Raw genomic sequence first — 21,687 nt, forward strand, 5'->3', positions numbered from 1 at the left:
AATCGTGTTAGTTTGTTATGAAAACATTCTATGGCTTCTAGGCATTTCTATTTGAGCGGAAAACTGCACCTCAAATTTTGTGGAACATGCATTTTCTTGCATGAAACACCAAAATATAATAAAATGTCAAGTTTTAGAGTTTTCCACCCCTCGCAAGCAAGTGCCATTGGTATTTTTGAATCTGCATGGTCAATTTAGGGGGTGGAGGGTAGGCTAATTCTCGTAGCAGCCTTATTCCGTCGTGGTATGGTTCACATTTTCAACACCTGGGGTCCGGACTATCATATAATCTAACAAGCATACAACTACCCCAAATAAGTATCAATAAATAAATGAAACCCAAAACGAACAAAAATTAAAATAAATATTAGAGTCAAACTAAAAACGACCATTAATAAATGTGAGTAGGGTCCAAAACCCCTATGCTTTCTAAAAGTCAGAGTATACTTTGTGCTTCACTGAAAAAAATTAAATTGAGTGTACTGAAGAAAAAAGTACATTGTCAATTTAATATACATATGCTGATAATATTCCCTAAAATCTTAATTAATTTTTGATTTCTTAAAGTTACAAAAGTGAAAATATTTCAAAGAATCGTTTTCAGTAAAGTGCCAATGACGCAGTAGGTTTTAGGCTTCTGCAGTGAGACAATACCCAAACTCTTGTTTGTAGTTATTTTTATTAAATTCAAACTTGATTTGCATATTCAATTTACGTTTCGCTAGTTTTAAGATTTATTTACTAATTTACATTAACATATATTGTATGTTTGTTCGCATTGATTGTTTATTTAACTTCTGTTTGTTTTAAGTTTCATTTATACTTTAATAGAAAAATATTTGTTTTCGTTTTAATCTTGATTTTCATATTCAATCTAAGCATTACTCGCTTTAAGCTCTATTTATTCATTTATATTATTACTTGTTGTATGTTTTTTGCTATGATTGTTTATTTAATTTCTGTTCGTTTTGGGTTTCATTTATTCTTTAATAGTAATTTCTGGTCGTTTTTAGTTTGAATTTTAACATGTATTTGTATATACTGAGCTTAAGTTTAAAATGGCCTTTACTTTTCTTTGAAAAAATTATTTTTCGGAAAGTTTTTTTTAATTAATATAGATTAAATACGCAACCGCATGTTTGTTTTGCATTAATAAAGAAAGCAGCTATTTCTCTTTTTTACAGAATCACGATAGCCGCTTTCTAATATAGATTAAATACGCAACCACATGTCTGTTTTGCATTAATAAAGAAAGCAGTTATTTCGCTTTTTTACAGAATCACGATAGCCGCTTTCTAATATAGATTACATACGCAACCGCATGTCTGTTTTGCATTAATAAAGAAAGCAGCTATTTCGCTTTTTTACAGAATCACGATAGCCACTTTCTAATAGAAGAATGAAATACGCAACCGTATTTCATAAGCCAAGGGTTTTCTTTTATATAAATCAAAATAGTTTCCAATTGAAAAGTATCTTCATGACTTAGTTTCTATGGAACATCTGTAAAAGGCTAAAACCTAATAGTTGTCAGACTTGGAAATAAATATAGAAACGGATTCTCTCCAGATCAAACGAAATTGGAACATCAGTATAAAAGCAATGAAGTTCCAAACAAAGAAATACAAGTTTGATATTAAATTAAGATAAAAAGAAAAAAACTAGGAAAAAATTCTGACAATAAAATAAAATAAATTAGGATTAGAACAAAAATAAAAAAATAAAAACCATGAGAAAAATAAAAGCTTTTCTTATTCGGAAATTTTTCATTCTCTAAAAAGATCTAGAGCAGAAAATTAAAAGGATTATTGTCTTAGAACTATTTGCCAGGAGTTTTACTTATTAATTATAGGACATTGCCCGAATTTTTCTCGATTTTTATTGTAATTTTGCTTCCAACCCGATGTCTCAATTCCGATTCCCAATTCCACGAACACTTATTTTTTTTATGGAATCAATAACCAAAAACTCAAGACAGCCATATTAAGTCCAAGTTCTAATTTTTATTTTTAACATCACAAATAATTAAAAAGAAACACTTTCGCGCCGGAGAAAAACAATGAAGCAGCGAATCAAAAATTTGCTGCTTCCGAATTTCAGGCTAAGAACTATTAACGCAAAAATTATTCAAAATTTGATCATATCGGGGAGTTAAAGTTCTTTTTCATACTATTCAAATTTTTCAAACTCCCTTGTGTAAAGTCAAAATGCATTTTAAATCGCTAAACTTCTTAAAGGGGGGCAGGGGGTACTATTCCCTAGATTTTGTCGCCCGCATAAGATTTTGAAAACACGTAGTTTGTGTTTTTTTTCTTGAAAAATGTTTTTTTTTTGTTTCTATTCCATTGGAAAAAAGAAAATAGCAGAGTTTCCCCCCTAAATTTTGGAAAAAACATTTCACCCCCTCTCCTCCCTTAAATTTTCGTGAATTGCTTCCTCTGCCTACTTTGGTAGAAATCCAGCTTGGGGTTGCACCTGGGCACTATTTCCTTTAAAAAAAAGTTCACTTTTGCATACGATTTCAATGGGTTTTTGAGAAGCAGAAAGGGGGGAATCAGACGCGTTCATACCCTTTTGACAACATTGCCGGTGTAAGGGGGCTGCCAGAAACAAATTGAACGGCTACTATTTTGCAAAATCAACCTCAGAGTTTTTTTTTTTTTTATTGTGATTGAAGGGAGATTTGAGGTTGATAGACGTTCTAGTAACATCTTTTGGCCTACTTTAGCTTGGGGGGGGGAGTGAAAATGATTAAGTGTCAATTTTATCGCTTAAAACCACTTTTTAACGTACGGTCGACTTCAGAATTGGTACAATAGTCAGAATTTGAGTGGAAAAAAAATTAAGCAAAAAACATCAACGAAATCCACGCATACAGTTTTACCTGAAAACTCTAAGCTATAGCAGAGCAAAACTGAAAATATGAAGCTGGGATAAAAAAAAAGAAGTTGGAATTCAGCCCCAGGCAAAGTCAAATTATCTTGACATTTTCAATTTTACCAATAAACTGTGTAAAGTGATTTTGGTGAAAAAACCCTATGCTAATTTCTTAAACCACATTGGCCTGACATCACATACAGAAAGAAAAACGAGCAAAAATGGGGTTTTTATAGGCCAAATGACGAAATCGCTTAAAACCACTTTTTAACGTACGGTCGACTTCAGAATTGGTACAATAGTCAGAATTTGAGTGGAAAAAAAATTAAGCAAAAAACATCAACGAAATCCACGCATACAGTTTTACCTGAAAACTCTAAGCTATAGCAGAGCAAAACTGAAAATATGAAGCTGGGATAAAAAAAAAGAAGTTGGAATTCAGCCCCAGGCAAAGTCAAATTATCTTGACATTTTCAATTTTACCAATAAACTGTGTAAAGTGATTTTGGTGAAAAAACCCTATGCTAATTTCTTAAACCACATTGGCCTGACATCACATAAAGAAAGAAAAACGAGCAAAAATGGGGTTTTTATAGGCCAAATGACGAATATTCGCTTTGTTTTTTCAGTATCGTCATTTGGCCTATAAAAACCCCATTTTTGCTCGTTTTTCTTTCTTTATGAAACCCTATGCTGTTTTTTTCCGTTGATAATACGTGTTTAGATTATTTGAGGGTGCTAATTATTATACAAGTGATTCCAGAGTTTAAAAATACTAATAAAATCAGGTCTTTGAAACAACTATGTTTACACTTTATTTGGATTTTTTTTCACATGATCACATAACAGGTGGACTCGTCAGAAAAAAATTCAGACTATCTTATTACCACAAAATATTGACGGGCTAAAAAAATGTTTGAATTCTTAAACGAAAAAAACAAGATTTCAAGAATCTATAGAATACTGATAATACAATCTAAGATGGTATATTTTTAGAATCTTATTGTCTTGATACCAGTTGCAAGATAAATTTATGTATTATTTTCGTGTTGATTTTAGCTTTGGAGGTATGTTTGTCTTGAAAGCCGGTGTTTTCCCCCCGCAAAAAGTCAAACTATCTTGAAATTCTCAATTTTACCCATAAATGGGCTCTTGTAACATACACTCTTTGGTTTTGCGATTTTACTGATTTTTTTGAATTTGAAAATACAAAGTCTATGACAACAGCTGTCTCTATAAAAAAAAATCTCTGAACTTTTCGTGTATAAAACAACATGAGGCTATCGTTTTCCTGATTTTTCGATCAAATATTCGTTTTGCTGCCCGATACTAGTTTTGCTATCGAGCTACAACTATAAGTAAACAATTTCTGAGCTTAGACCACACAGCTTTTCCATTTACAGAATTTAAGAGAGAAAAAACAGGTATAATTTAAATAAAACAGTGGAATAAAACAGTTGTTTCACTGTTTTATTTAAATTATATACCCGTTTTTCTCTCCTAAATTATTAACTACAATTATCGTTTTACAAATACTAGCAAACAAGATGAAAAAAGTACTCTTTAGGCCAATCTTTCATTTTTTGCTCAGTTTGTCTCTATAAAAAAAAAGAAATTTCTATAACAAAAAGGGACTTTTTACTCAACTGTTGGTAAAAAAAAAAGAGATTTCTGAAATTTTCGTGTAAAAGACAACAGAAGGCTATTTTCCTGATTATACGATGAAATATTTGTTTTGCTGTCCTATATTCATTTTGCTATTGAACTGAAACTATCATTGTAACTACTAGCTAATAAGATGATAAAAGTACTTTCAGCAAATTTTCCGTCTTTTGCTCAGTTTCTGAGCAGAACTTTTATTCTACTTTGAGTGACAGTCAAGATGGAACTGGTAACAAGTTTAAAACCCACTTTCTGATGTCTTCTTGACTCAAGGTTTTGCATATCAGTTCATGTTTAAGTGAAAATAAAGTTAAGCAAAAAAATCTACAACATCTACGCAGAAAGTTCTATCTGAAAATTGCAAACTTTAGCAGAGCAAAACTGAAAGCATGAACCAGGAAAAAAAGAACTATTTAACCAAACGGAAAGTAAAATTATCTTGACATTTTCAACTTAATTTTACGGTTTTGTGTTTTTTCTGAATTTTTTGAATTTCAAAGTGCCATAGTCTATGACAACAGCTGTCTGTATATAAAAAAGAACTTTTTTGAAATTTTCGTGTCAAAACAACAGACTAGCTTTTACTGTTTTTTTTTTCAAATACAGTGAGACGAAAATGACTTTTCTAATGACGGTAAACTTACTCTTCCGCTTCTCGGAAGCCGGGACAGTCGGTTGAACAACTTTTGGAGATATCAACTCGACGCTAGTGGGTGTACCCTTTGTATCATTTTCAGGTTTGACGGGACCAATGAAATTAGCTTCTTCAATTGCGTCTCTAAATGACTTCATTGGACCACAAGCAACAAAAAGAGCCTCGGGCTTTGACTTAGGCAAAACTGGAGTCGTAGCGCTAGTTCCCTAAGTTTTGGAAAAACAATTAATAAATAAATTGTGTTCATGGCATAGAGTCTTGAAAATACAATTAAACACGTTAATAACAAAACCCTACATACCTAATAAAATAAGTATGTCGATGACGGTAGGCCTACCCTAAATTCTAAGACCAGAATTCTTCTTTTATTAATTTTTGTTTTGTCAAGTCTCAATAATCACTTTTTCTTATTGATCCCTCTAATGGATTATTCCGCTAAGTCCTCATAAAAGCCACATTATATGAGAAAATCTTACAATCCAAGGTTAAGTCCCCAAAATTAATCTTCTAGATTATTAATGTAAACATACGATTCACTATATCATACACTGAAACTAGGAGTAAAGATAAAGCCCTGTGCTCCTGAAGACTTAAGGGGTACACAACCGACTTATGGCAACAATTAGTAAGGGTAAATCTATGGTTTCAGAAAGACAGTGAGAGGCAAAAGAGTGCATTATTGTAAGCGGCTGAGGCGGGGGAAAGGCATCGAAGCAAAATTAATACATCTAATAATTTTTTATACTTGGATAAAAATTTAGAGCAATATTTGAGGAATTATTAATTGTAAAAGTAGTACTAAGTCAATCCAGATATTCACAGTTGGGCAATATTCAACATTGATTTATTAGACGACGCCTTGATATTGCATATAGTTTGAAAATATTGTTTGTTAACCTTTAACTGTTTTCAGCTTTATGTGAAATCTTTAGCGAGAAGATTTTAAAAAAAACTACTACATTGAGAACCTGACTACAAACCGAAGAATACATTCCCAATCATTTGAAGAACTCTGCAGTACTTGAGCTCTAGACTAAGTTAAGCTTCCTAAGATTTGTGCATAACGTAATCAAAATCTCGACAAGGATTTATGCAAACTACAAACGATCAATCACTACATCCGCTCCCAACTATCTTTAATTTAGAAGATTATTCTTCTATTTTCATATTTTGTGCTGTATTAACTACCGTACGTCTCTTCTTTTAATCTATTTTTCCGCACTTTGTTCATGTTATCTTTGCTGTTCGTGTATACTGGCAATGATGCTATTGGTCTGTTAATTTCTGTCGATAAAGTTGAGAGCAGGGAGCTCCCTTTGTCAGGTATAGTGATCTACTTATGTTTTTAGAAACGTTAAGCAATGACAGGGGTCATCCAGAGTTAATCTACTGAAATAGTGAATTTGGTGACTTTCAGACACACAAAAAGTGAAAAGAAAGACCAGAGGCAAAGATCCTTAGGGTCTGAAAGTAGTACTGAAACCCGTATACGTTGGTTTTCCAACATTCATCATACCCCTACTGACATTTCACGGACCCTTACAGACTGTTATTTTCTTTTCTTTTTTTTTTCAGGAAATATGCTTTGTTTATTGGTGTAACGAAGATTCACAACTTGCAAACAACAGCTACAGTGGAAATCAGACTAATTTTCTGGGTCCATGAACAATCGATCAAAGTTTTACATCATTCGTAGTCAAGAATTTTATTTTCAAGTTGAATAGAATTATAGGACGCATTCACTATTTCACTACATTCACTACAGTTGGATTTTGAAATTGGTAGCAGAAAGATCGTTTCTACAGCTGAATTGTAAGTTTGCAGAATTTTTTTTTTCTTTTGCTGTTTTTAGATAAGATTTTCTTATTCTTTAATACTCAATGGTTGAGCGCCTAATAGATTAAAGACAATACAATCTTCTTTTTGAAAATATTTACCCCCCCCCCCCCTAAAAAAACAAAACAAAAAAAAAACTTCTATTGAGACAAAATTTAGCTATAGACTAAGCTATGTACAAGGTTGGGGAATTAAAGATTGAAACAGAAGTTACCCAAAAAATATAATTCATAAAAAAAATTGTACATTATTGCCTATAGGGGGCTATCATTTTTAAATGATAATAACTCATTGTTTTTATTAAAAGCAGGGACACCAAAAAGATATTTATTTTTTTCATTTGAAGCGGAGATAGAAGAAAATACTATCCAATTCCCTAGGAAACCATTGAAATATTTTGATAGACCCAGGGCCCCCCATTTGGACTTTTTCATTGTCTTGGGTATTTTGCGATTTCTCATAGGCTACTGGCCTAATTTGGCTTTTGTGTGTGCTCCCTTTTAATTAGATTTTTCGGATCTTATTGAATGCCACGGCGAATCTATGACTCGGTTTTTCAATAGTTTGAGGTATATCTGAATAATTTCGACATTTTTGTTGTTTTCTTTGTAGCCCTTTACTCATACCCTCATTTTTTTTTTTTTTCAAGGAACACTAAGCTGTTTAACATTATTTCTCGCGTTTGTTTGAACAATATAGTGACCTAGTTAATTATTAAGTAAATTATTTTTTTTAATGTAAAGCTGAGACGGTATCCTATCAAGATGGTATCCAGAGGGGGGGGGGGGGTAGGAGGTATTATATCAAAATGATTCTATCTCGAAATTTTTTTTATTGAAAGCAGGGATGCCAAAGTTATTTTTTTTTAATTTAAAGCAGAGACGGCATCCTATTAAGATGGTATCCAGAGGGGGGGGGGGGCTAGGGAACTATCATATTTAAATGATAATATCTCGATTTTTTTTGAAGGAAGGGATGCCAATAAGTTAATTATTTTTTTATTTAAAGCAGAGACGGTATCCTATCAAGATGGTATCCAGAGGGGGGGATAGGGAGTTATTATATTTAAGTGATAGTACCTTGATTTTTTTTTATTGAAAGCAGGGATGCCAAAAAGCTTTTTTTTTTATTTAAAGTAGAGACGGTATCCTATCAAAATGGTATCCAGAGGGAGGCATAGGGAGTTATTATATTTGAGTGATAGTACCTTGATTTTTTTTGTCCAACCCCTATGATAATTTAAAAATTAACAAGATTTTCGTGAGTTATACTTATTGAAAGCAGGGATGCCAAAAAGCTATTTTTGTAATTTAAAGTAGAGACGGTATCCTATCAAGATAGTATCCAGAAGAGGACATAGGGAGTAGTTATATTTTATTGATAGTACCTTGATTTTTTTTATTGAAAGCAGGGATGCCAAAAAGTCCAGGGGGGGGTAGGGAAATGATATCTTGAATTTTTATTGAAAGTAGGGATGCGAAAAAGTTAATTATTTTTTTTAATTTAAAGCATAGACGGTATCCTATCAAGATGGTATCCAGAGGGGGGAGAGGGAGTTATTATATTTAAGTGATAGAGCCTTGATTTTTTTTTTTTTTTTGTCCAACCCCTATGATAATTTAAAAATTAACAAGATTTTCGTGATTTATACTTGATGTATTTTTTTAATTGTTATTAAAAGCCAGTTTTAATACAAGGAAGGCTTTTCAGGAATCTAAAAGAGCAAAAAAAAACCATCAGTATCAAAGTCACCCATTTCAACTGTTTTAAAGGTGGCAAAACAGATGTTGGCAAAGGGCATTATGAAAAAATTAAGCTTCTAAGTTCAAACTTACATTCAAAGTTTTTACCCAGATAACTGACGAATTTTGTGATACGGTGTTTGAAGTCTTGTATGCAATAATAATCAATGAAAAAATACTAATTTTGATAATTATCTATGTTAAGAATACATAGCTAATAGATACTTCAACTATTATACAAGGGTACTGAAACGCCAAAGTCATTTCGTTTCTACCAGATTTCTACTTCTCTTGATGAATAACAAAGAAGACCAGTTTCCAGCCAGCGGCTTGTTAAGTTTTGAACTCATGATTAGGCTCGAATCTGTTGTAAATTTAAGCTGTGATTTGAGAAAGACTGATGAAAACATTAATGTTTGCCTTCAACATTGATCGCGCCGACATCTTACCGACGGCGCGGCGTGGCGCGCTGTTTTTTACCCCGCCGCCGCCGGGCTTCCCTCATCGGCACGGCGCCGGGGTCTAGTTCCAAATATGTTGTCACAACTTTCTTTTTTTCATCTGATATATAACAAAAGAAAAAGAAAAGAAAAGAATAATCAAGAAACCGGGGAGACTCTCAGGCAGTGAAAAGAAACAAAACGATAAAGTATATATTGCAGCAAGGACCTATGCCAGGCCATCCTCAGTGCTCGACACACATGCCCACACACAAACAAAGCACGAAAAAAAAACGCTGACCTTTTGAATTAAAGTGTAACGAGAAAGCGAAAACACTGAAACACAAAACCAAGCCAGAACAAAACGAAAGACTATTCAAAATTACATTGAGCAAGAATTCTGTCCCTGACAATTAACACAGCCTGTCTGCTAAACTGATTTGTGTTAATGCGGTAAATTAATGGTTTATAATGAGAAGTAATATTAGTTGATTTATCGACAAATATTGGAACAAATTTATCTTTTATAAGTAAGCGCTCACCTTCATCCACCTGGTGTATATCTCAGAACACCGGGATTGCCGCGCAGATCCTCCACAACTGACGCAGTTTACGCCGTGCTTGGCGGTTTCCACCATGCTTGACGCACGCCACCACATCACGTGTGTGATTTCCGAAAGCGGACACCCAATCAATTTTTCATACAATTGAAGTTGATATTCATTCAAATGATTTTATATTGCAGTTATAAGGAGTTGTACAAAACGCTTATTTAACTATGGCTTTGTTATTCAACTTCGCCAATATAAATACTATACAGCAGGTGAAAACAGTTACAAAATATTTATATCAATCTACCACATATCAAACATTGAAAATAAAAATTAAGACACACAGACAAATCAATATATTGCCTAATTCTAACCATATTATGATGCGCAACAAACTAGTAAAGAGCAAACGGCCATTAGTAACCAAAAGTTTAAAACATGTTTGGAAAAAAAGTCTAGTGAGAAAAACTGTCATTTGTAGCTCATTCAGGGATTTTAAATATTATTTCGGTTATTTGTAGGGATAAAATGTTATTTTGAAAACGAATGCGTTGAAATTTTAAAAAAGGACTGAAAGTTTTAGGAGGGGGGGGGGGGGGGTTCAAACCCCCACCCCCCTTGATACGGCCTTACTGAAACCCCTCAAAAATGTCTTCGGATCAAAGTGAAAAGGGCACATTGAAATCATGAATGTTAAAATTCCTATATAGGTAAACTATATCATCTAACCTTGAACAGCAACATTTCAATCACCTTTTGCATGGGTAATACTCACAATTTTTTTTTTTTTTTTTCTTTTGTCACCGCTAGCAGGGCAGTCGAACATCATAGAGACCTTTTTGAGGATTCATTTGAATGCTAATTTTTATAATTAAGGCAATTTCAAAATTTGACTTAATAACGCCATCACAAAGCACTATATGCACCCAAAACGGAACGTTGTTTGTCATTTCTGGTATGGAAACACTTGGAAGAATGAAAAGGGTACCATCATAATCTCTGTTAAAAACCCTAAACCTGAGGCTTACAATCCCCCCTCATGTAAATTCCCCCAGTAAACCCCCTTAATGTTTTTATACACCATTTACTGACTAACAAAACTAGCAGGCTACTGCAGCATCAAAGAGAGCTATTTAAGGTCTCATATAGAATTTAAGTTTTACATTTACGTGTTTTAGTCGTCTTGAAGTTAAAGTCATCTTCATAAAACCGCAATAAAGTGGCATTTGGCACCAAAAATTGCACCTTTTGGTGCCAAATCTGAGGTTGAGAGGCTAGGAAGCATGAAAAGGGTACTGTCATAATCTTGATGGTCAAATACTTAAATCTGAGTTTTATCCCCCAGTTTTATCTTCCCATCCCCCTAGTAAGTTTCATAAATCGTAAGCTGACTAACAGAAATAGCAAGCTGTTGCAATATCGTAAGATGTTGAATAGCTTATTTTAAAGTTATTGATCATAGGTAAGTGCTTTTTGTAAATTTTTCTCAATCATTTTATCATAAAGTGACTTATAGCATCAAAATGGCATTTTGGTGCAGTTTCTAGAGTAGAAATGCTGGGAAGCATGAAAAGGGCAGTATGCATATCGACATGGTTGAAAATCAATAATCGGAAGTTTACAATCCCTTCTTTTTAGTGCTACCCTCTCATCCGCTTTAGCAGCCTAAAGAACAAAGCACATCTAAAATTCGTTTAATATTCTTAGGTTTTCTAAAATCTCCATGTATTTCACATGGGGCAGTATTTCATAAATAAACGTACGATTTATTTCAATTTCTTAAAGACAACGAGGATATTACACCTGTTGGACTCTGCTCGACAGAATTCCAATTTTTTTATTGAAAATTTAAGAGAGATGTGTAGTAAAACCTATATATACATATAACATCATATTTTAATATAATTCACAGGACTTCTTTAAATTTATCCCTTGAAACAGTCTTTGTGTAAGGTCTATTGTTTATATTTTTAAAACCTTGGAAAGAACAAAAATTAATAGATGAAAAACAAAGTTTTTCGGATGGAAGTTAAGAGCCGAAACTTAAAACGAACAAAAATTATTGGCTTGCAGTTTTATATAACATATATTTTCAATATTTGTTCCAATAAACTGACTCGTCATATTTCCTTAATTTGTATAATTTTGACAAACTAGCGCTTTGCTGAAAATTGATCTTCCTCGAATTTTTGAGAGGATTGAGATTATGTAGTAAAATTTACTGATTTCATGGCCGTTGAGAGACAATTGAGAGCCTTATAAATTAGTCTTGTATTTTCTGCACGGCACTTATGGACTTTTTTGCTCCTAATCGCGTTGTGTTTCGATTTCTTGTTTTCAAAGTGCTAGTCTTTCAGAAATTTACAAATTTAAGGAAATATTAGAAAACAGTTGATTTGAACCAATATTGCAAATATGTTGCGTAAAAATGCAAGGCGATAATTTTTGTTCGTTTTAAGTTTCATCTTTGCTCTTTACTTCCATCCGACAAACTTTTTTTTTCTAATTAATCATTTCCAAAACGTGAAGTTCATCCAAAGTTCAGCGTTCAAAGTTAAGTTCATCAAAACGTTAAGGCTAATTGTTCCATAAAATATAGGTTAGTGAACGGTGGTTTATATTTTAAAAATTATAACAAAAATAAATGATAATAATGAAGATGTTGCCTTATGGAAAAAAAACTGGAAAAAAAACTTTCTACTAAACTGCAATACAATGCTTAGCATACTATTTCAATACTGGTATGAATTTATGATTTATTTCGATGAATATGCTAAACCTCTTCAGAAAAAGAAGTATAGAGCATCGATTCGAAAAGTAAATAGGTCGTAGCTACGTTTGTTTTTCAAACATCTTATTATTATTATTTTTTTTAAATATATATTTTATATGATGCTATAGTAATAAACTTAATAGTATCAACAGTATTAAAATATCATAATATAAGTATTATGATATTACTTCTTTAAACATTGGATACAAAAAAAGGAGCCCAAGCCCCATTGAAGCAAAGCAAGAGCAATTTCCATGTGCCAAAGGCCCAAGCTGCTCATTAATCAGAACAACCACAGGGAGGCAACAAAAAGCCTGAAAAGTAGCGTTTCTTGTTATATTTATAGACAACATTAAATTAAATTATTTGAAAAGCTGCAAATTTCTGCTTTTGGAAAAAAACGTCATGTCAGTTTTATTTCAATTCTTTTCCATTTAAGCGATTTTCCTTTGAAATTTAAGTTTTTTCGAATTTTCAGATTAGTCAAATTCGATTTCGAACCAAAAGTTAAAATCAAAGCTGTACACATAAGGGGTGATAGGAAAAGAGTTCGTTAAGGAGCCTGCATGTACACGGGAGACATACGTAGATAAGTAATTCACCTTTTGTGGTTTGCTCTGTAGACTCCCTTCTTCAGAAATTTTCGAAAAATAACTCTTTACCTCCCAAAGATTCGTCTTAAGAGCCCCCTCTAAGAAAAAATCTCAAAAATGTTGAACCTTAACTGTTGTTTTTTATTTCTTTACTTTCTTGTCAGGGATTTTAGAAGATTTAACGGTGAAGGCATTTCTTTGCCTCAGAGAATAATGAGAAATTTACTCATAGTATAGTATTTTGGTACATCTACTTACACTAGGTACAGCTATTTCATTTTTTTCTGTCTGTGCTCCAGTGTCAGGTATTGCAGTTACAGCAGGTGCCACAGAAGTTTTGGAATTTACAGATGATTGATTTTCAACAGGCTTCTTAACCTCTGTCTGATCCTTTTTGACATTTTTCTGTCTGAAATAATTTCTATGATGTCTCACTGGGCCACCATTCCAGTTGTCTTCAAAACTTTGAAAAAATACAGGTCGTGGAGGGAAATTTCCAGCAGCAGTAATGAAGTTACCAGGGCCTTGCCAATACATGTTATACGGATAATTTGGGTATCCTAATAGTCTAGGGGGCAGATATGGTCTGGGACCTGAAAAGTTAAACTTTATTACAAACAGAAATAACAGTCAGAGAGACACTAGTTCATGTAAATCTGATTTATTAATTCATGAATAATAACCTTGTCACATTAATCAAACAACTTCAAAAATAGCTTTCCTTAGTTATGTAGAAAATGAGCCCTATTTATTCGACGCCAAGATTTAAAAGGAGATCCTAAAACGTGGCTACTAACAAAAAATATTAAACCCTGGTACTTTTTTTATAAATTGCAGACAGATGAAGTTGGCAGCAACAAGAGGCACCTTGCTCTTGGAAAGAAAGTAACAAATTGTTACATTAACTAGCAGGGGCAACTGTTGAAAAAATGCATAAAAATAAAAATTCCAGTATTCACTTTATTTTATGAAAACTAGAGAAAATATATTTTGCCCCTTCCATCAATCTTTCCTAAACAGTTGTATATTTTTTTTTCTTGTTTTTTACATAAAAATCTGGATTTGACTTCAAAATGAGAAATACTTGTTCAGCTTCAGTCATCAACCATATAACGTTATATAGCTGTTTTCGGGTCAGAAGGTTATTGATTGGCTAGGAGTTATTTTCATTGAGGTCTTACACCCCCTGTAAGTTCCAAGCCTATCAGAAACAAGACACATTTCGTGCTCATTTTTGGGCGACATGAATAACCGAAAAACAGATTAAATTCTACCGTATTTCTGTATTATAGTCCGCCTGAAACTTGTAGCTATTTGAGTAATTTTCAAGCCGACAGGAGCGACAAAAATTCACGGCTTCTTTTTCGAGCAACAAGAATCTTTTATCTTTTGGTCTTGGGTGACAAAAAAAACATTAGTTTTGACCAATTTTCATGCAAAACAAAAATTCTTCAAGTTGTTCATGGCAGTGGCGTATCCAGGATTTTGTTTCGGGGGGGGGGGCGTCAGTCTACCTTTTTATAGCAGTCATGTGAGCAAGAAAATTATCTATCATAGTGCAGGATTTCAGGCGGGGGGTATGGGGGGGGTAGCTAGGTAAAGAAATGCAAAGTACATACTTGTCATGAGTATTTCTAGTTGTAGACTTTTTTTGTTTGAGAATGGATAATAAAATTTTGCCAACAAAGTCAGAATTAAAAAAAAAAATTAGAAGCAGTGAGAGTTTCTATTTTAGGCGAATAGATTTTTTGGAACTGCCACGAAGCGGCAGAATTTATAAAATATAAAAAAAAGAAGTGCATTATTCCTTATATTTGCCTATGGGACCCTTGTTTTAGAGAACCAAATAAATAAAAAAAATAATATTATATCAAAGACAATTGCCCAGAATTTGGTTTCGGAGGGGTGGGGGCCTCAGTCTACCTAATATAGCAGCCATGAAAGCAAGAAATGTATTGATATTAACATTGTTTACAGAGGATGAAGCACAATTAAAGTTTAAAAAACAGAATCAACTGCACTTAGAGAAACGAGCAACAAAAGACAACCTAACCTCTCACAGTAACGGCCGCCGGTCTTTTTTGGCTGCAAATCGATCAAAAACTTGGTCAGCATCGTCCTGGATATCGTGGTTCAGGATCATGTGAGCTAGTCCGTTCAGACGCTCCTTGCCTGTTGAGCTCCGCAGATATGTTTTTAATCGCTTAAGACAGCTAAAGCTCCTCTCAGCAGAAGCGGTAATCACTGGTAATGTCTGAAAAATCGTCAAAAGCCTTCGAATGCATGGGAAAAATTTTGCATCGCATGACGCAAGAGTTGAAGCAACAGTTGATGGTTTCTCAGACATTCCGAGCCACTTCTGTTTCCAAAGGACTAACTCAAATTCGAGCGCACGTCTAACCTCGTGAAATCCCTCGTAAACAGCAACAGCGTTCACAAATTCATTAATTTTAATGACTTGTTGTTAGCTAGCAAAAGCCTTCTGATTTTGAAAGATGCCTCCTGATAGCGCAAAAATCTTTGATCAAGTTCTTCAACAAGTGAAGCAAAGTAAGGTTCGAACAATGACTCGCGATAAAAAACCTTGATGGACTCATTATTGTTGATGGATTTTTGTCAGATAGACTTTGGAACAGTCGGAGCCACATTTAACTCTTGTGCAAGCTCGTAGGCTTTCTGAAAAATCGTTTAAAAATTTTTTTGGTTTGAGAGAGCTGAAGCATCGGAAAATAGCTTAGGATACCGATAGCACTCAACTAAGTCTAAATCTTTGACTTGTATCGCCCTTTAGACAGAGAGCATTGTAACACTTACAAACTCTAGCATAGACATCGTGAACACAAAACTAAGTTTGGTTGCTTCTGAAACCAACACATTCTTAAATAACTTCCGTATCGCACCGTATGCTACCAACTATTTCCTCAAGTACGGAAATAATCGCACAATACAAAGACATAAAAACTAAAATGCAATCGTGAAACTCCACTCATCTCATTTCGCACAACTTCACAAGCTTCCTCACAGGACTATCGGGATAAACGACAGCAACCGCTTCTACAAACATATTTGTTCTTTTTGGTGAGGATGATAAAAATGATATAATCTGCTGTATAGTAGCAAAGGTTGACCTAACAAGTCCTACCCTACTAGTTTTACATAAAGCCAAATTTAAGCTGTGCGATGCACAGTGGGTGTAGATCACATGCGGATATTTTTTCCTAATTTCTGCCTGTGCACCAGAATACCAGCCTGACATGTTGATGGCCCCATCAAAACCAATCCCCACAAATTTCTCCATTTTTAAGGCGAACGCAATGCATTGGCAGATGATTTGTTTCGCTACTGCAGAGCCGGTGAGATTTCAGTAAACAGAAAACCCGAGAAACCCCTCTTCAAGTAAGGCACGAGTTTCATATTAGTATCTGACTACAAGAACTAACTAGAACTAATTAAGCTTGTCAGCATGTATATCAATAACTGTACAACGACCTGAAGAATCCTTTGACGCTATATGCTGATGACTGCAAGCTCCAAGGACTGGCCCAGAACGACCTAAATCTATCAACTATGCAAGAAGATCTGGACAGACTATCTAGATGGTCATCGGATTGGTGTCTACAGTTCAATGCCTTAAAATGTAAAGTTTTACATCTTGGATGGTATAATCCAAAACTTGCATATCACATAGGAGACGCCCAGCTTGAGGCAGTCAGTGAGGAGAAGGACCTGGGGGTTATTTTTGACAATGAACTGAAGTTTCAATGCCACACGCGAGCTCAAATTGCAAAAGCAAACCAAGCCCTTGACCTCATAAAGCGAACATTTACCACCAGGAAGTCGGGAGTGATTACGAAACTGTACAAAGCCATGGTCCGTCCTCACCTGGAATTTGGCATGACCCTAGCCTCTCCGTACTATAAGATGGATGTGAAAGTACTTGAGTGTCCAAAGAAGAGCAAATAAGCTTATCTCTGCATTCCAAGACAAATATTACAAGGAACGTCTCACCTTACTCAAACTCCCTACCTTAGTATACAGTAGGAAAAGAGGAGACATAATAGCAACTCGTAAGTTGCCAGAAAATTACCTATTAAGTCATGTCTTTTCCCTGTCCTTCCCAACTACCACAAGAGGACACATCAAGAAGCTGTAGGCCCCCCGTTGCATCAAGCGAGAGCGCCAACAGTTCTTCTCAGTCCGTTCCGTCCCACTCTGGAACAGCTTATCCGAAGCCACCGTCCAATCTAAAACTCTAGATGCCTTCAAGAAAGGAGTTGATCAAGACTTGGCCAACGCCGAATGGAGGCTGAACTGGGATGTCAAATCATAACCTTGAAACATCACCAGCGAGATTTCTAGAGGAGGTTCAAAACCACCTTATCTCGCTGGACATCCGATTTAAGGTAATTTTCTTTCTTTCCTCTCACGTGACCTTTCCGTTTCAATGCTTAGCTTACACAGGAATTATAGAAGCGTTTGAAACTTTGAATGAACTATCGCCTCTTAGTCCGATTCCTTATCGCAATTCATTCATTGCAGAGAAGCTAGTGCTTATAGCTGCGGGGGTTAAATAGTGAGAAAAATTTCCCTTGTTTGATTACAGGAGAATCTTGTTTGTCTACAGGAGACGATTGCACGTTTGATGATAAAATAATGATATAAGCTTGCTGGAGAAATGGAATGCCATTTAACAAGAAATGAAAAAAAGAACGGGTGTTGCAAATAACTTAAAAGCGTGAATATTTCGGAACTTACTATGTTGGCGCTTAAAAAAAAGAAGAAATTTCGGGGGGGGGGGGGGGGCCTCCGCCCCCCCCCCCTGGATACGCTACTGGTTCATGGGTCCCTTTGACCCAGGGACTAACAAATGTAAGCTTCAACCTTTTTAGAAAACTAGTTGGCCCTTTTTTGGGTCAATTTTTTTGATAAACCAATGTCTCAGAGAAAAACTGTTTGAGCATTCTCATCCCCTACTCCAAACACTAAGTATATTTATCTTTTATTTCTATGCATACATACTAAGTTCCACAGGGAGTTAATAGCACAAAACATTTGGAAGAATGGGAGACACAAATAAAATCCATTTTCTTCATTCCAGCCTCAAAATCAAAGTTTGGAAACGTTTGGCTCTTCTATCACTCCCTGAAACTTGAATTCAATCCGCAAAGCCATTCTCAAAATATTGCAGATGCGCTATTTTGACAAGCTGGACCAACAAATTATCTTTTGATTTGCCATGCTACTTAACCATGAATAGATTCCAAGTATAATAGATGCGAATATTGCAAGCAACTTTAGGCAGATAGGAGATAGAACATTTTTAATCTCCTCCCCCCCATCCAGCACGCCCGAAGTTGTGTGACACAACTAATGTCTTCTTATTAACCTTAACACTTTGCCATGAATAGTTTCTAAGCTCCACAAGGGTTTATTGTGCAAAAAGCTTTTAGGCAGATTAAAAACAAAAAGTTCTTTGGTCATCTTATCATTTCTCCCTAATATAATGTCTCTTTGGCCCCCCCCCCCTCCCGACCCACGTTGTGAAAATATCCAAACAATTCCCCAAGCAGTTTCTGAAACGTTACAGATAAACTGTATTGATAACCTGGATATATGTAGTGTATATTGATTTACTCCTGCCCCCACCATATCCCCCAAGTCAAAATTCAAGGTTCATTTACCTCATCAGCACTCCCTAGATGTCTAAAATTGAACCCAGAATCTGTTTTCCAAGTATTGCTGATATGCTATATTGATAAATTATTTTAGGTAGATTGGACACAAATAATTTTGACCCTTCCATCCACTGTTCCTTGATGCAAAACTTGAAGTCTTAAAATTGTCCACTACCCCCCTAACACACTGAAAGTTTCAACTTGATTCCTTCAAGCCATTAAAAGAGGAGCCGGCGTTTACCCCCCCCCCCCCCGGGGAAATTACATTCCTGTGGAAATCCCCCCACATACAAAATTGAGCAGCCAAAAGAGAAAGTACAGAATACGTGGATCAAAATGCCGATCAATTTGTCCTATGGCTACAGAAGGACCAGATATCAAAAACAGTTTTAGAACAGAACTGGTTGGTCTCCAATCAGCTTAAACTTATAAAAAATAGGACGAGAACCCTTAAAAATGGTCCATAGGTTTCCCAATAACAAATACTATCTGTAAGCAATGGACTAAATTCAAACTTACACCTCTTTCCCCAAGGTTACGGGGGGGAGGGGTCTATATAGAACCTTTCATTTATGTTGAACAAAATGGCTATATCAGAATTTGCAGGGGAAGGGGGCTAGTTACCCTCCATTCTGGCTCCATTAAAACGGCACTCACAATTTTAATTTTTGTTAAAGTGAGCCCTCTCACGATCTTCCAGGAACCTTGGTTTGAAACGATCATCCCTGGGGAAACTTATTATAAGTTTAATTTAATTTCGATATATACAGAATTATTTCTAGAGGGGAGGGTGAAGGTAAAAATTGATATATAAACCCAAGGGCTGTATCCAGGACTTTTGTTTGGGGGCAATTTTTTCGGAGGTATACAAAAACGCATCAAAAATATTTTCCGTAGGGAGGGGGTTCAGGGGGGAAGGCGTAAACGATTAGACCCATTAAAAAGACATTGTAGATATGCTATTTTGATGACCTGGATACACAAAATGTCTTTTTATTTACTACTGCCTATTTCACCCTATGTCAAAATCCAAGTTTCAATTGGCTCCCCATGTCCAATACTCCTTGAAAGTTTTATCATGATCCTCCAAGACATTGCACATAACATATTTTGGAGACATTCTATGTTTTAATTTTCTTGGGTACGTGTGTTGTTTCAGAAGTTAGTAGCCCCATTTTTTAAGTCAGAAGTCACGGTCCAACTGACCCTTCCCAACACTCTCTAAGAATTACAACTGAATCTCCCAAGCTATTTTTGAGATATTGTAGACATATTTTATTGATAACCTGGGTACACATAAAGTCTGCAGATTTACCTTACTACTTGACCATGAATAGTTTCTAAGTTCAGCATGAACTTAATTGTGCAAAAAGCTTTTAGGCACAATAAAAACAAAAGGTCGTTTGGTCCTCTTATCCCCTCTCCCTAAACAAGACATTTTAAGTCCCTTTGCCCCCCTCCTCCTAACTCTGAAGATTTCAAAACGATCTCCCAGCCGTTCCTGAGATGTAGCAGAAATGTTATTTTGATAACCTGGATATATGTAGTGTACTCTGGATTACCTATGCCCCCCCCCCTAAGTCGAAATTGGAGGTCCATTTAGCCCTTCATCACTTCCTGGATCTTACAAATTGACCCACAAATCTGCCCTTGAGGTATTGCTGATATGCTGTAATGATAACCTGGTTACATATATTGTCTTTTGATTTACCTCACTACCTCCCCATTAATAAATTCTATTTTCTACAGGGGCTAATAGTGCAAAAACTTTAGGCAGACTCGAAACAAATATTTTAGCCCTTCCATTCCCTCTTATTATGTGCAAAATGCGAAGTCTGAAAACTGCCCACCCATCCCACCAACACTCTGAAAGTTAAACTTGATTTCTTCAAGCCATTAAAATGACATTGCAGATATACTATTTTGATAATCTGGATACACATGTCTTATTATTTACCTCTGCCTATTCCCCCCTCATGTCAAAATTCAAGTTCCAATTGGTTCCCCTTGTCTAACAATCGATGAAAGTTTTATCTTGATCCTCCAAGACATTTCAGATAAAATATTTCGAGAACATTTAATCTTTCAATTCACTTTGGTGTGTGTGTTGTTTCAGGAGCACACCTTGGAACACTCTGAAAAATCCTAACATAAGAAGTGATTCATAGGAGTCCCAAGTCTATTTGATGACTCAATGTCCCTGCCTTTTATACTACCTATGAGCAAAAGGAAATTTACCTAATTTAGGGCTATTGCCCCTGAGGCTGCAGGGTTAGTGTTAGCATCAAATACATACTTACTCATTTTTTTAGGGGGGGGGGGGGTATGAAGCTGCCTAAAGGAAAAAAGGCACAGGAAGGAAGCTGGTTGTTTCTGCCCTGTTTTGGCCTTTACAAAGTCAATAGAACATTCAATTTTGAATCAAATGAACTTGCTTCTATACCCAAGCTTTCCCCCAGAAGGTGTCAGAGGAAAACTATGTTTGTCTTTTGAAGGGAAGAGGGGGTGTATTTTAACTGAAAAATATCTTTTTTTGTATTTTCATCAAAAAAAACAGAATTCCCCCCCCCCCAGATTTTGAAAAATACATTCCCCCCCTCCTCTAAATTTTATGAACTAATGCCATTATAAAGAACAAATAGTAGCAGAAACTCAACTTTGGTTATGATAATTCAAAAGGATGTATGTTATGTGCTGTACATTTTACAGCTAGGAGGAAAGACTGAAAAATACATTTTGTAATTTGTTAGTGAAATTAAGGACTTGTCTTTTCTGTAAGAAATATTCTTCTAAGGCTCCTAAGGCAGAAAAAAAATAATTTCGATATCAGAAGGTGGAATGTTACATATTATAGCCCAATATTTTACAGACTGGTGGAAAGAC

At 35.1% G+C, this 21,687-nt stretch overlaps 1 protein-coding gene across 2 annotated transcripts in view; it reads right to left on the reverse strand.

The window, feature by feature from the left end:
* The window catches only part of LOC148950972 (uncharacterized), a 268,560-nt gene that overhangs the window by 236,447 nt on the left and 10,426 nt on the right, over window positions 1-21,687 (reverse strand). For both annotated transcript variants that reach the window (XM_089090534.1, XM_089090533.1), the window contains exons 2-3: window positions 13,388-13,722; window positions 5,184-5,400 (exon numbers count right to left, since the gene is read on the reverse strand). In XM_089090534.1, coding sequence (XP_088946660.1) covers window positions 5,184-5,400; window positions 13,388-13,722 — 552 coding nt within the window. The remainder of the gene's footprint in view (window positions 1-5,183; window positions 5,401-13,387; window positions 13,723-21,687) is intronic.

Source organism: Artemia sp. Qi Xiang Cuo, chromosome 6, assembly GCF_049724085.1.
Source record: "Artemia sp. Qi Xiang Cuo chromosome 6, ASM4972408v1, whole genome shotgun sequence".
Taxonomy (NCBI): Eukaryota; Metazoa; Arthropoda; class Branchiopoda; order Anostraca; family Artemiidae; genus Artemia; species Artemia sp. Qi Xiang Cuo.